This window comes from Pongo pygmaeus, chromosome X (genome assembly GCF_028885625.2).
Source record: "Pongo pygmaeus isolate AG05252 chromosome X, NHGRI_mPonPyg2-v2.0_pri, whole genome shotgun sequence".
Taxonomy (NCBI): domain Eukaryota; kingdom Metazoa; phylum Chordata; class Mammalia; order Primates; family Hominidae; genus Pongo; species Pongo pygmaeus.
In genome coordinates, this window is record NC_072396.2 from 146513397 (window position 1) to 146526709 (window position 13313).

Here is a 13313-nt window from a genome sequence, read left to right on the forward strand (position 1 = left end):
AATCCATCATTGTCCCAGGTAGCCTTCCCCCAGCTACTATTGAGATCTGAGTTCTACTCTCAAAAAGCAAAGGCTTATGAAAGAAGCTAGGCCTTCTATGGGTGAGACAAGGGGAAGAGAGGAGGTGCCATTTCCTCTGTTCCTCTTTGACTCATATCATCTCGCTCCTCTTGTTACTGAAGTGACCATTGACCTCAGAGTCTTTCAGTTCTTTCAACTCCAGCCTTACACAATCTATACAAAGACTTGTTTATTATTCTGTGCATTTCTGTGTTTTCGAAGTTTTTATAATGAACATTTTAAAAGTAGGTTTTGAATTTCCCTGTAATTGAATTTTTGTATAATATGAAAAAGGGTTCCACTTACATTAAGGTTTTTTATATGGATATTTAGTTGTTCCACTGATACTTATTTCAACAAGACAGTCTCCAGTTCTAAAGCTGCAACACATTTTAATCAATTAAGCTTGCTTTTATACATGTTTTGTTGGTTTTGTTTTTCAGGACTTTCCATTCAGTTCCATTGGTCTATCTGTTAATCCGTGCACCCAGACCTCCAACGCTTCATACAATAGCTCCTTTGTAATTCTTACTATCTGTTGGATGAATTGCACTCTCTCAAGAGTGCATTGACTATGCTTGGCTGTTTGCATGTCTTTACATTTTAGAATCAGGTGATTCATAGATGCCTTCATGTGCAAAGGCATTCGGTTGTTTTGATTTGGGATTACAATTATTCTATCGATTCCGTTTTAAGGAAGACTATTGAAACTTCATTCCCATGAATTTATTTTCTGTTCCTGTCGGTCTTCATTAATATTTTCAAATAACATGTTAATGGTTTTTCTGTAACGTTTTAATTTTGTTGGTTAGTTTTTTTAAGGTACTTAATGTTTGGAATGATAAGTTAGAGGTTATATTTTCTTTATTTTCATATTCATTGTTGCTGCAAGAAAACAAAGTTTATTTTTCCTATGTTGATTTTATACTTAGGAAACTTATATATTTTCATCTATTGACAAGCTGGGCCATTCTGCTCTTGCTGGTGGTATGCCCACTTGAGCATAGACTCTGCTGCTTCTGCCCCAGTGAAGCACTTCAGACAGCAACTCCCATCAGAGTGTTGTTGTCAGGGGACAAGGAACACCTCGGTGTCTCTAGCAGAGCAGTTGCTTTACATCACAGCGACAGAGAACAATGATATGGGCCTCGTACCAGTCCCCAAACGTTGAGCATACAGCCCAAGAGTACTGACCTGAGCTTTTGCTCCTAACATCTTCTAGAAATGAAGCCTCTTGACAGAACCCACCACCGTCAAACACTCAAGGGCATCAATGAGTATAAAAGACTAAAAAACCCATTCAAGGTCTAGTAACTTCAAATAGCAAAGGAACATCAGCCCACGCAGATAAGAAAGAACCAGCACAAGAACTCTAGCAACTCCAAAAACCAGAGCATCTTCTTCCCTCCTCACTACCACACTAGTTCTCCAGCAATGGTTTTAAAGCAGGGTGAAATGGCTACAATGAGAGACAGAGAGTTTAGAATCTGGATAGAGACACAGATCATTGAGATTCAGGAGAAAGTCAAAACCAAATCCAAGGAACCTAAGGAATCCAATAAAATGACAGAAAGGCTGAAAGATGAAATCGCCATTTTAAGAAGGAACCAAGCAGAACAGATAAGGCTGAAAAACTTACTGAAGGAATCTCATAATACAAGTAAAAGTAGGAACAACAGAATTAACCCAGCAGAGGAAAAATCTTCAAGCCTGAAAACTAGTTCTCTGAATCAACTCAGTCAGAAAAAAATTATATAGAAAAAAGAATATAAAAGAATGCCTCAAACCTCCAAGAAATTTGAGATTATGTAGTGAGACCAATCCTGCAGCCTACTGGCCTCACTAAAAGACAGGGAGAAAGACCAAGCAACTTGGAAAACAAATTTGAGGGTATCGTTCACAAAAATTACTCCACCCTTGTTGGATGGTCAACATTCAAATTCAGGAAATCCAGAGAATCCCTGTGAGATACTATGCAAGACAACCATCCCCAAGTCACATAGTCATCATATTCTCCAATGTCAAGATGAAAGAAAAAATATTAAAGGCAGCTAGAGAGAAATAACAGGTCACCAACAAAAGGAACGTCATCAGAGTGGTCATCAGGGTGGATAAATGCCAGGTGATATTTATCCTGGTAAAGATCAACACTACTCTCTGAGTAAATAATCCTTTACATAGTACTTGCATATGTTTATGGGTTACACGAGGTACTTTGATATAGGCTTGCTATGTGAAATAATCACATCAGGGTAAATGGGTGATCCATCAGCATAGACATTTATCCTTTGTGTTTCAAACAATCCAATTACACTCTTTCAGTTATTTCAAAAAGTACAATGAAATCATTTTGACTATGGTCACCCTGTTGTGATCTCAAATACTAGGTCTTATTGATTCTCTGTAACAGTTTTTTGTAAACATTAGCCATCCTCACTTCTCCCCCACCCCCTGTACATTTCTCAGCCTCAGGTAACCATCCTTCTACACTCTATGTCCACGAATTCCATTGTTTTGATTTGTAGCTTCCACATATAAGCGAGAACATGTGAAGTTTGTCTTTCTGTGCCTGGCTTATTTCACTTATCATAATGACCTCCAGTGCCATCCATGTTGATGCAAATGACAGGGTCTCATTACTTTTATGGCTGAATAGTACTCCAATGTGTATATGTAAATACAATTTCTTTATCCAGTCATCTGCTGATGGACACTTTGATTGCTTCCTAATCTTGGCTATTGTTAATCGTGCTGCAGTGAACATGGTTGTGCAGGTATCACTTCAGTGTACTGATTTCCTTCATTTTGGGTAAATACCAAGGAGTGGGATTACTGGATAGTATGGTAGTTTTGTTTTCATTTTTGGAAGAGTCTCCAAGCTGTTCTCCATGGTGGTTTTAGCAATGTGCATTCCCACCAACAGTATAAACAAACTGTGATACACCTATACAATGGATTACTATGTAGCCATAAGAAGAAAAGGCCTATCAGCCATGGAAAGACAGGGATGAACATAAAAAGCATGTTGCTAAGGGAAAGAAGTTAATCTGACACCATGGTTATAAATTACTCCTATTTCAGTTATCCAAGCTATGGCGTCCTTTTTATGTTAAGATTCCTGGCCAGGCGCAGTGGCTCATGCCTGTAATCCCAGCACTTTGGGAGGCTGAGGCAGGCGGATCACCAGAGGTCAGGAGTTCAAGACCACCCTGTTCAATATGGTGAAACCCCATCTCTACTAAAAATACAAAAAAAAAAAAAAAAAAATTAGCCAGCTGTGGTGGCACGCGCCTGTAATCGCGGCTACTCCTGAGGCTGAGGCACAAGAATCGCTTGAACCCGGGAGGCGGAGGTTGTAGTGAGCCAAGATCACGCCATTACGCTCCAACCTGGGCGACAGAGCGAGACTCCATCTCAAAATATAAATAAATAAAAATAAATACATAAATAAAAAGTAAAAAGATTCCTGCATGACAAGTTTGGATTGATCCAATAACGTCAATTATATTTGATACAATCTCATTCTTACATTGACTTTTTTGTTTGTGCACGTCCCTGATCAAAACACATAGGTTGTAACCTAATCCCCAATATTTGGCATTTTCGTTATGGCAAACCAAACTGACCACCACACTCCTCTACATTCTCTGACTCTCCTTCCAGTACTCTCACTAGAAATTGGGCTTCTAGTACAGTCCACTATGCCATCCACCTACTTTGTATGGGTCTGCCTCCCTGGCTAAATAGTGAGAGCATATAAAGAGAAAAATAACAGAGAAGTTTTCTCCCGTACTTTTTTGAACAAAGGTCTTCTTGACAGAGGGAAGGATGTTCCTCACTCAGATTTTTAGATGCCTGAGCAGCTGGTGCTGGTGCTCTCATTGGACGATTACACCTTCAGGAATGGGGTTGGCTTGCCTAGAGGCCAACCTTGAAGAAGAAAGGAATTTCTCATGTTCTCTTTGTCTTTTAGGAATCTCCTATCCCATTTCTTCAAACACAAAGGTTTTTCTAGAAAAAATGAAAACATTAATTGCCTTAGAACACTTTCTGTCTCTGTATCATGTGCAATTCTTCAATTCTGTATGCCTTTAAGTCCAGGCTGGAAGACAGAGAAGGAAAAAAAGTAAAGGAAACTAACCACCCTATCAAAAAACTACTTTGAATTCTAGTTTCCTCACCTAATTATCCTGCTTCTATTTACTACTTTTACATAAAGTTTTTGCTTTAGAATAGTTTTAGATTCACAGAAAATTTACAAAATAATAACTTTAAGATCAAGACGTTGGCTGGTTTGATTTTTTCTCTGGCCTCCCCGTGGCTTGCAGACGGCCACTTTCTCACTGAATTCTTCCATGGTTGTTCTTTGGTCTGTGTGTCTGTATCTTAATCTGCACTTCTTATGAGGATACCTGTTATACTGAATATGAACCTAAACTTAAGACCTCATTTTACCTTAATTACCTCTTCAAAGTTTCTGTCTTCAAATACAGTCACATTCTGGGATACTGGGTTTTAAGACTTGGATATATGAATTTTGGGGGTGAGTCACAATTCAGCCCATAACACCCTGCCAACTAAAATCAGAATTTATGTGCCAAAAAATAAACTTGCCGTGTTAAGTCACATAAATTTCAAGGATTTTTTTTCTTGGTGTTCCATGAGCTTACTGATACTTTATCTTCCTACTGGACTGCTCCTCATGCTTTTCTTAGGCCTATTTCACTACTTTCCATACAAATAAATACTGCATATATTTCTGATGCAAAATTTAAAAAATAGGTAGAAATCACAATTCTCCCCTTTGGAAAGTTCCTCCAAAACTCAGCCCCCTATTCAGAAGTTTCCACAATTAACCTTGTAGTGTTTAAATTTAAAAGCTGATTTAGAATTTTGAGAAAGATAGATGTGGTTTTTTAATATAATTTATACATATATGAGCATGTGTGTGTGTTTATAACTACACATGGGTAATAATATACATATAGGTCTGCCACTTCCCTTTCCACTATTCTAGGTTCAGTTGCATCCCCACTAAAATCTTATGTTGAAATTTACATGTGGCATTATTTGGAGACAGGATTACCTCAGAGGCAAGTAAGTTAAAATGTGGTTATTAAAGAAGAGCTGGTACTATTCCAACTGAAATCACTCCAAAAAAAATTGAAAAGGAGGAACGTCTCCCTAACTCATTCTATGAGGCCAACACCATCCTCATACCAAAACCTGGCAGAGACAAAAAAAAAAAAAAAAGGAAACATCAGGCCAATATCCGTAACAAACAGTGATGCAAAAATGCTCATCAAAATGCTGGCAAATCATATCCAGCAGCACATCGAAAAGCTTATCCACCAGTATCAAGTAGGCTTGATTTCTGGGATGCAAGGTTGGTTCAACATATGCAAATCAAAAAATGTGATTCATCAAATAAACAGAAATAAAGATAAAGACCACATGATTTTCTCAATTGATGCAAAAAAAGCTTTTGATAAAATTCAACATTTTTTCTTATTAAATACTCTCAATAAGTTAGGTGCTGAGGGAACATACCTCAAAATAATAAGAGCCATATATGACAAACTCACAGCCAATATTATGCTGAATGACAAAAGCTGGAACTATTCCTCTTGAAAATTAGCAAAAAACAAGGATGCCCTCTCTCACCACTCTTATTCAACACAGTATTGGGAGTTCTGGCCAGGGCACTTAGGCAAGAGAAATAAATAAAGTGTATTCAAATAGGAAGAGAGGAAGTCAAACTATCTTTGTTTGCAGATGACAAGATCATATATCTAGAAAACCCCATTGTCTCAGGTCAAAAGCTTCTTAAGCTGATAAGCAACTTCAGCAAAGTCTCAGGATACAAAATCAACGTACAGAAATCACTAACATTCATATACACCAACAACAGGCAAGCTGAGAGCCAAATCATGAATGGACTTTCATTCCCAATTGCCACAAAAGGAACAATATAACTAGGAATACAACTAACGAAGGAAGTGAAATATCTCTATAAGGAGAAAGACAAATCCCTGCTCAAACAAATCAGGGATGACACAAGCAAATGGAAAAACATTCCATCCTAATGGATAGGAAGAATCAGTATCGTGAAAATGGCCATACTGCCCAAAGCAATTTATAGATTCAGTGCTATTCCCACTAAACTTTCACTGACATTCTTCACACAACTAGAAACAAAAATCTATTTTGAAATTCATATGTAACCAAAAAAGAGCCCAAATAGCCAAGGCAATCCTAAGCAAAAAGAATAAAGCTGGAGGCATCATGCTACCTCACTTCAAACTACACTACAAGGCTACAGTAACCAAACAGCATGGTACTGGTACAAGAACTGACACATAGACCAATGGAAAATAATAGAGAACCCAGAAATAAGACTGCACACCTAAAACCATCTGATCTTTGACAAACATGACAAAAACAAGCAATTGGTAAAGAACTCCCTATTTAATAAATGGTGATGGAAGAACTGGCTAGCCTTAAGCAGAAAATTGAAACTACAGCCCTTCCTTACACCATATACAAAAATAACTCAAGGTGGATTAAAGACTTAAATGTAAAACCCAAAACCATAAAAACCTTAGAAAAAACCTAGGCAATACCATTCAAGACATAGACATGGGAGAAAATTTCATGACAAAGGTGCTAAAAATAGTTGCAACAAAAGCAAGCATTGACAAACAGGATGTGTTTAAAGTAAAGAACTTCTGTAGAGCAAGAGAAACTATCAACAGATTAAACAGACAACCTACAGAATGGGAGAAAATTTTTGCAATCTGTGTATCTGATGAAGATCTATATGCAGCATCTATAAAGAATTTAAACAAATTTAAGTGAAAAAAAAACCCATTAAAAGATGGGCAAAGGACACACACAGACACTTTCCAAAAGAAGACATACATGCTGCCAACAAGCATATGAAAAAAAGCTTAACATCACTAATCACTAGAGAAATGCCAAACAAAAGTACAGTGAGACACCACCTCACACCAGACAGAATGGCTATTACTAAAATGTCAAAAAATAAGAGATTGTGGTGAGGTTGTGGAGAAAAAGGAATATTTTTACTCTGTTGGTGGGAGTGTCTATTAGTTGAACCGTTGTGGAAAATAGTCTGTCAAATTCTCAAAGACGTAGAGACTGAAATAGCATTCACCCTAGCCAGCAAACCAATTACTGGGTATACATTTAAAGGAATATAAGTGGTTCTATTATTAAGACATACGCAAGTGTATGTTCAGTGAGGCACTATTCACAATAGCAAAGACACAGAATCGACCTAAATGCCCATCAATGATAGACTGGATAAAGAAAACGTGGTATATATACACCATGGAATACTATGCAGCCATAAAAAGGAAGGAGATCAGGTATTCTGCAGGAAAATAGATGAAGCTGGAAGCATTATCCTTGGCAAACTAACAGAGGAACAGAAAACCAAATGTCAAATGTTCTCACTTATAAGTGGGAGCTAAATGTTGTGAACACGAGGACACATAGAGGGGAATAATGCACACTAAGGCCTACCAGAGGGCAGAGGGTGGGAAGAGGGAGAGGGTCAGGAAAAAATAACTAACTGATATTGGCTTAATACCTGGGTGATGAAATAATATGTACAACAAACCTTCATGACACACATTTACATACGTAAAAAGCCTGCACATCCTGCACATGTATCATGAACTTAAACTAATAGTTAAAAAAATGTGGTTATTAATGCCAGCCCTAATCCAATATGATGGGAATCATCATAAAAAGGGGAAATTTGGACACGGTGCTATGAGTAGAGTGTTGACAATGTGAACATACCTGGAGTGAAGACAGCCATCTACAAGGCAAGGAGAGAGCCTGGAAAACATCCTGCCCTCACAGCCCTCAGCAGGAAACAACCTTGTATATACCTTGCTCTTGGACTACCAGATTCCAAAACTGTGAGAAAGTCACAAAACTCTGGAAATCCAATCATGAGAAAAAAAGAAAACCAAATATAAAATGGGCAAGATAATCTGAAAAGATACGCCAGCAAAGAATATATAGGAATGGAAAATAAGCACATAACACTGTCAAATGTCCTATGTCATTATAGATATGCAAATTAAAACAACTAGGAGATAGCCCTCTACCCCCAGGAGAATGGCTGACATCCAAAACACTGCAACATCAAATGTTGACATGCATGTTGAGCAACAGGAACTTTCAGTGGTTGTTAGTGGGATGGACCTGAAGGAATCCTGAAAGCCTATTGCTAAGTGAAAGAAGAAAATTCTAAAAAGGCTACATAATGTACAATTTCAATCATATCATATTCTGGAACAGGCAATGATGAATACACTAAAAGTATTACTGGTTTCCGGGTGCTGATGGTTGGGGTTGGTGTACGAGGGATTGATAATTAGGTAGAACACACAGGAGATCTAAGATGGTGAAACAATTCTGTGTAATACTGTAATGATGCATACTTGCCATTACACCCTTATCAAAATCTATTGTATCCTCAGCGTTAAGAGAGAGTCCTGACATAAACCGTGGACTTAATAATGAGGTAATACAGTTCCATCAGTTGCAGCAAACATGTCATAATAATACAAAATATAAATAAAAAGAGACACTTTGTGTGTGTGTACAGCAAGCAGGGCAGGGCGGTGGTGTAGATATAAGAACTCTAAATTTGATGAAGTTTTCTCTTTGTATTTTTGGATTAGCAATGCTCTCAAAATGAAGTTTATTCATCTACAGAAAGATGCAAATGATTTGAATAGACACTTTACCAAAGAGGCTATACCAATGGGGGAAAAAAAGCATATAAAAAGATGACAAATTTCATATGTCATTAGGAAGATGCAAACAAAAACCAAAGAAGATTCCAATACATGCTTATGAGAATGGCTAAAACCTGAAAATCTAAAATACTAAATGTAAGAGAGGATATAGAATAACAGAAATTCTCATTCCTTGCTAGTTGTGATAAATAAAAGAGTACAGGCACACTGTTAAGTCAGTATCTTATGAACCTAGTCATATGACAAATTGGAAGAGTTAAAACTACAGGAACTGAAAACAGAAGAGAGTTGCTGGAGCTTTGTGGAGTGCAGTGATTGACTTCAAACAGGATGCAGAGGAGAATTTTAGGCAGGTGGAACCGGTCAGTATGATACTTGGTTGGCAGATATGGGACTCCATGCATTTTCCAAAATACATATAACTTCACATTCTAGTTAAATCTGATGTGTGTATTTAAAACGATAATCACATATTGGTTTTTAAAAGGATCACGGGCTGCTGAAAAGACAATGGTTTTTTCAGGAACAAGGATAGGAAAAGACACAACAATTTAACATAGGCTATGGGAGCGATGATGTTAACTTCACACTCAGCAGTAAAGTGGAAAATTTTGGAATGGATTTTAGCGGCTGAAGGAACAAGTGTTGCTCTCTGGACAGGAGAGGGAGGGAGTGGAGGCCCCGTAAGAACTAATACCTTGAGGAAGACTGAGGGGCCTTCCTACTCCATTTCAGACAGGGGCAGTGGAGCCCTGCGTTGGGCATGGGAGGTCTTATACCACTGTGGATGGATGTGGTTCTCCCTCTCTTTCACCTTGCAGGTCTCAGGGATGGGAGGGGCTTATTCGGAGGTGAAAGACTCAGATGCACAGGGTCAGGCATCCCAGGCAGTATCAGGAGTCCAGGCACAGCCTCTCAGGAAGGCAGGAAGAGAACACCCATGACTGATAGTGCCCCCTGTCCTGTCCCCGTGCCTGCTGCCAGCTCTGGAGGAGCCCATCATGGTCCCCAAATGTACAATTTTCTGACTTCCATTTTGGGAGTCAGCTGGAGGGGAGGTTTTCTCTGAGGAGAGTAGCTTCACATAAGCAGAGGGAGAAGCTCCAGGACTGGCCAATAATCAAGAAGAGAACCATATGGAAGGACGATGACCTCCCACCAGGGAGGGGAGGCCCAGGCTGTGAAGAGACACTCCCTGCTGTCAGCCCTGGAAAAAGGGGCGGGAGGAGGGTGTCAGGGACTGGGGAGGTGGGAGAGAAGAGGTCAGCAAGGCTTAGGGAGTGAGCAGGAAGGGGTGGAGGGCGACCAGGAAGTGGTCAGGAAAGGGTGGAAGGAGACTGACACGTGGGGGTTGGCTCCTCTGCAGAGTGGAGGCCCCGCCACACGTTGCCCCTGCTGTCAGCTCTGGTCAACCCCAGCAGGGTTCCTGGATGTGCTTTCCCGACTTGCATTTTGTTGAGTCCGAAGGACCTGAGGCACTTTGTGAGGAGGCCTGTCTCAGTTCAGCGGAGAGAAGTCTTAGACCTGGCCAATCCTCAAGGTAAGGGCCCTGAGGAAGAACTGAGGGACCTCCCACCACAGAGAGAAGAAACCGTGGCGGGTGCTGCCCCTGCCGTGGGACTTGTAGGTCCCAGAGAGGAAGATGGCTGCTGGGGGCTGAGGGGTCCTCACGATAGAAGAAGGGAGGAGGTACCGGCCCTCTAGGGAATAAATAGGAAGACTTGGAGGAAGACTCGGGGAACCCCCACCTCAGAGGACAGATTCCTGGAGATTCCCACCCTGCTCATCATATTAGCCCTCTTAGAGCTCCCCAGTCAGCTCAGGCTGAGCCGCAGCCCTCTCATTTCTGGGTGAGGGGTAGAAGGGAGGGGGGAGGCCTTGGTCTGGGGGTCCCACGGCAAGTCAGCAGAGGAGCTGCCTCCAGTTGGCAGTTGGCAGAGGCTGCCACCACACCACCTCCCACTGCTCTCAGGGATGTGGAGTTTGTTCTGAGGTTTTGCCTCAGACCAGCAGAGTGGTGGGGGTCTGGCCCTGTCTAAGAAGCTGTGAGGTTGCTAATTAAATTCTGAGGGAGCCATGCAGCCCAGAACTATGGAGCTCTGTGAGTCTGGCCAGCCCCAGCTGTCAGCCCTGGGAGACCCAAGGCTCTGCTTGCAGTCTTTAGCCTGAGGGGCTCCCTCACTTCCTCTTGCAGGTGCTCCAGGAACCAGGATGTGAAGACCTGGGTCTGAGTTGCACTTCCTGAAGTCAGCACAGCAGGGGAGGCCCAGGAAGTGCCAGGAGTCAAGGTGAGTGCACACCCTGACTTTGTTACAAAGGCTCTACCCCCACAGACAGAGGAGACTCCTCAGCACCCAGCCGTAACCACCTACTGTCATTCCTGGTGCCTCAGGCTCTGCCTTTCAGCTGTGCCCTGAGGGGATTTCTCACATCCTCTTACAGGTGCCCAGGGGACAATCTCTCTAGGAAGACAGGTGACCTGTGAGGCCCTAGAGCACCACCTTAAGAGAAGAGGAGCTGTAAGTCGGCCTTTGGCAGAGCCATCATGGGTGAGTTTATCAGCTGAGGCCACTCACAGTGTCACTTTCTTCCACAGGCCTGTTGGATCCCATCATCCGTATCCCTGTTGATATGTTTACCTGCTGCTCCTGAAGAAGTCGTTATGCCTCTTTTTCCAAGCGTTCCGTTCCCCAACTTTGCGGAAGACTCCCAGTACCCAGTTGTGATAGAGGATTGGATAGATGCACAGGATCCCACAGATGAGGAAGAGGAGGAAGCCTCCATTTCCTCTTCTACTTTCTACTTAGTATTTTCCTCCTCTTCCTCCTCCTCATCCTCTTCTCTGATTCTTGGTGGCCCTGAGGAGGAGGAGGTGCACTCTGCTTGGATGTCAAGTCTTCTCCAGAGCACTCCCAAGAGTCCTCCACAGGGTCCTTCCCAATGTCCTCCCCAGAATCCTCTGAGCTCCTGCTCTTCCTCTGTTTCATGGAGCCCAATGAATGAAGAGTCCAGCAGCCAAAAAGAGGAGGATGCAAGTACCTGTCCTGGCCTGCCAGACAGTGAGTTCTTTTTCACATATACACTAGATGAAAAGGTGGCCGAGTTAGTGGAGTTCCTGCTCCTCAAATATCAAACAAAGGGGCCTATAACAGAGTCAGAGATGCTGACGATTGTCATTACCAAGTACAAAGACTACTTTCCTGTGATATTCGAGAAAGCCTTTGAGTTCATAGAGCTTCTTTTTGGCCTTTCCCTGATAGAAGTGGGCCCTGACCATTTCTATGTGTTTGCAAACCCAGTAGACCTCGCCGATGAGGGTAGTGACGACACGGGCAGGCCTGAGAACTGCCTCCTGATTCTTATTCTGAGTGTGATCTTCATAAAGGGCAGCCGTGCTCCTGAGGAGGTCATCTGGGAAGTGCTGAAGGCAATAGGGGTGTATGCTGGGAGGGAGCACTTCGTCTATGGGGAGCCCAGGGAGCTCCTCATTAAAGTTTGGGTGCAGGGACGTTACCTGGAGTATCGGGAGGTGCCCAACAGTTCTCCTCCACGTTATGAATTCCTGTGGGGTCCAAGAGCCCATTCAGAAAGCACCAAGCAGAAAGTACTAGAGTTTTTGGCCAAGCTCTACAATAGTATCCCTATTTCCTTTCCATCCTGGTACAAGGATGCTTTGAAAGATGTGGAAGAGAGAGCCCAGGCCATAATTTCCACCACAGATGATACCACTGCCATGCCCAGTGCAAGCTTCAGTTTCATGTCCAGCAACTTCTCCTGTCCTGAATGAAGTCTAGGGTAGTTTCTTCCCTTTATGTTTGAAGAAGGCAGTTGAGGTCCTACACAGTGAAGGGCCCAGGTGGGGCTGGAGAGAAAACAGCGTTCTCTGCATTTCTGTTTCATGTGGGTGGTTTATAGATTTACCTGTTTTTCTTTTGGTTATTTTCAAATGCTTTTATTTTAATAGCAGGTTTAATTGGTTTCAGAATCTTAGTTTATTAATATTACTTACACACGTATTGCCATTTATCTGACTTAAAAGTAAGAATTTTATATTTTGTTAAAAATAATGGGAAAACCTCTTATTTTGTGATCTGTAACAGGATAGTGTGGTATTATAATAGGAATTTTCTTTAAAATGTGAAAGTACTCAGCAGTTCAATAGTTGAACAAAATAAAGGATGGCTAATATTTGCATCTCCTCATACCCTATATTCTCTTGTCCTTAAAAATTAAATATATACCCCTTGCTTGGCTTGGCATATTCAAAAAAGTAGCAGAAATTAACTCTGAATACAAGAAAGCCTCACTGACTCCTTTATTTGCTGAACATTATTTAAGCATATGCTTTTGGAAGGCACTCCTCATAGTGGGGATAGTGTGAAAAGCATGACTTATCCCTACCCATAAAACAGGAGGTTCTTGGAGCAGAAGCCATATCAAGAAGGTGGTAAG

At 41.4% G+C, this 13313-nt stretch overlaps 1 protein-coding gene across 1 annotated transcript; it reads left to right on the top strand.

Moving 5' to 3' along the window:
- Positions 1 to 11523: 11523 nt before the first annotated feature.
- LOC129025321 (melanoma-associated antigen C2-like) lies at positions 11524 to 12648 on the top strand. The gene has a single exon (XM_054473087.1). The coding sequence runs from the start codon at positions 11524 to 11526 to the stop codon at positions 12646 to 12648; it is 1125 nt and encodes a 374-aa protein (XP_054329062.1).
- Positions 12649 to 13313: the final 665 nt, after the last annotated feature.

What these genes read in the sequence shown, in the direction of transcription:
- LOC129025321 (XM_054473087.1), top strand. Translation starts at nt 11,524, where the DNA reads ATGCCTCTTTTTCCAAGCGTTCCGTTCCCCAACTTTGCGGAAGACTCC.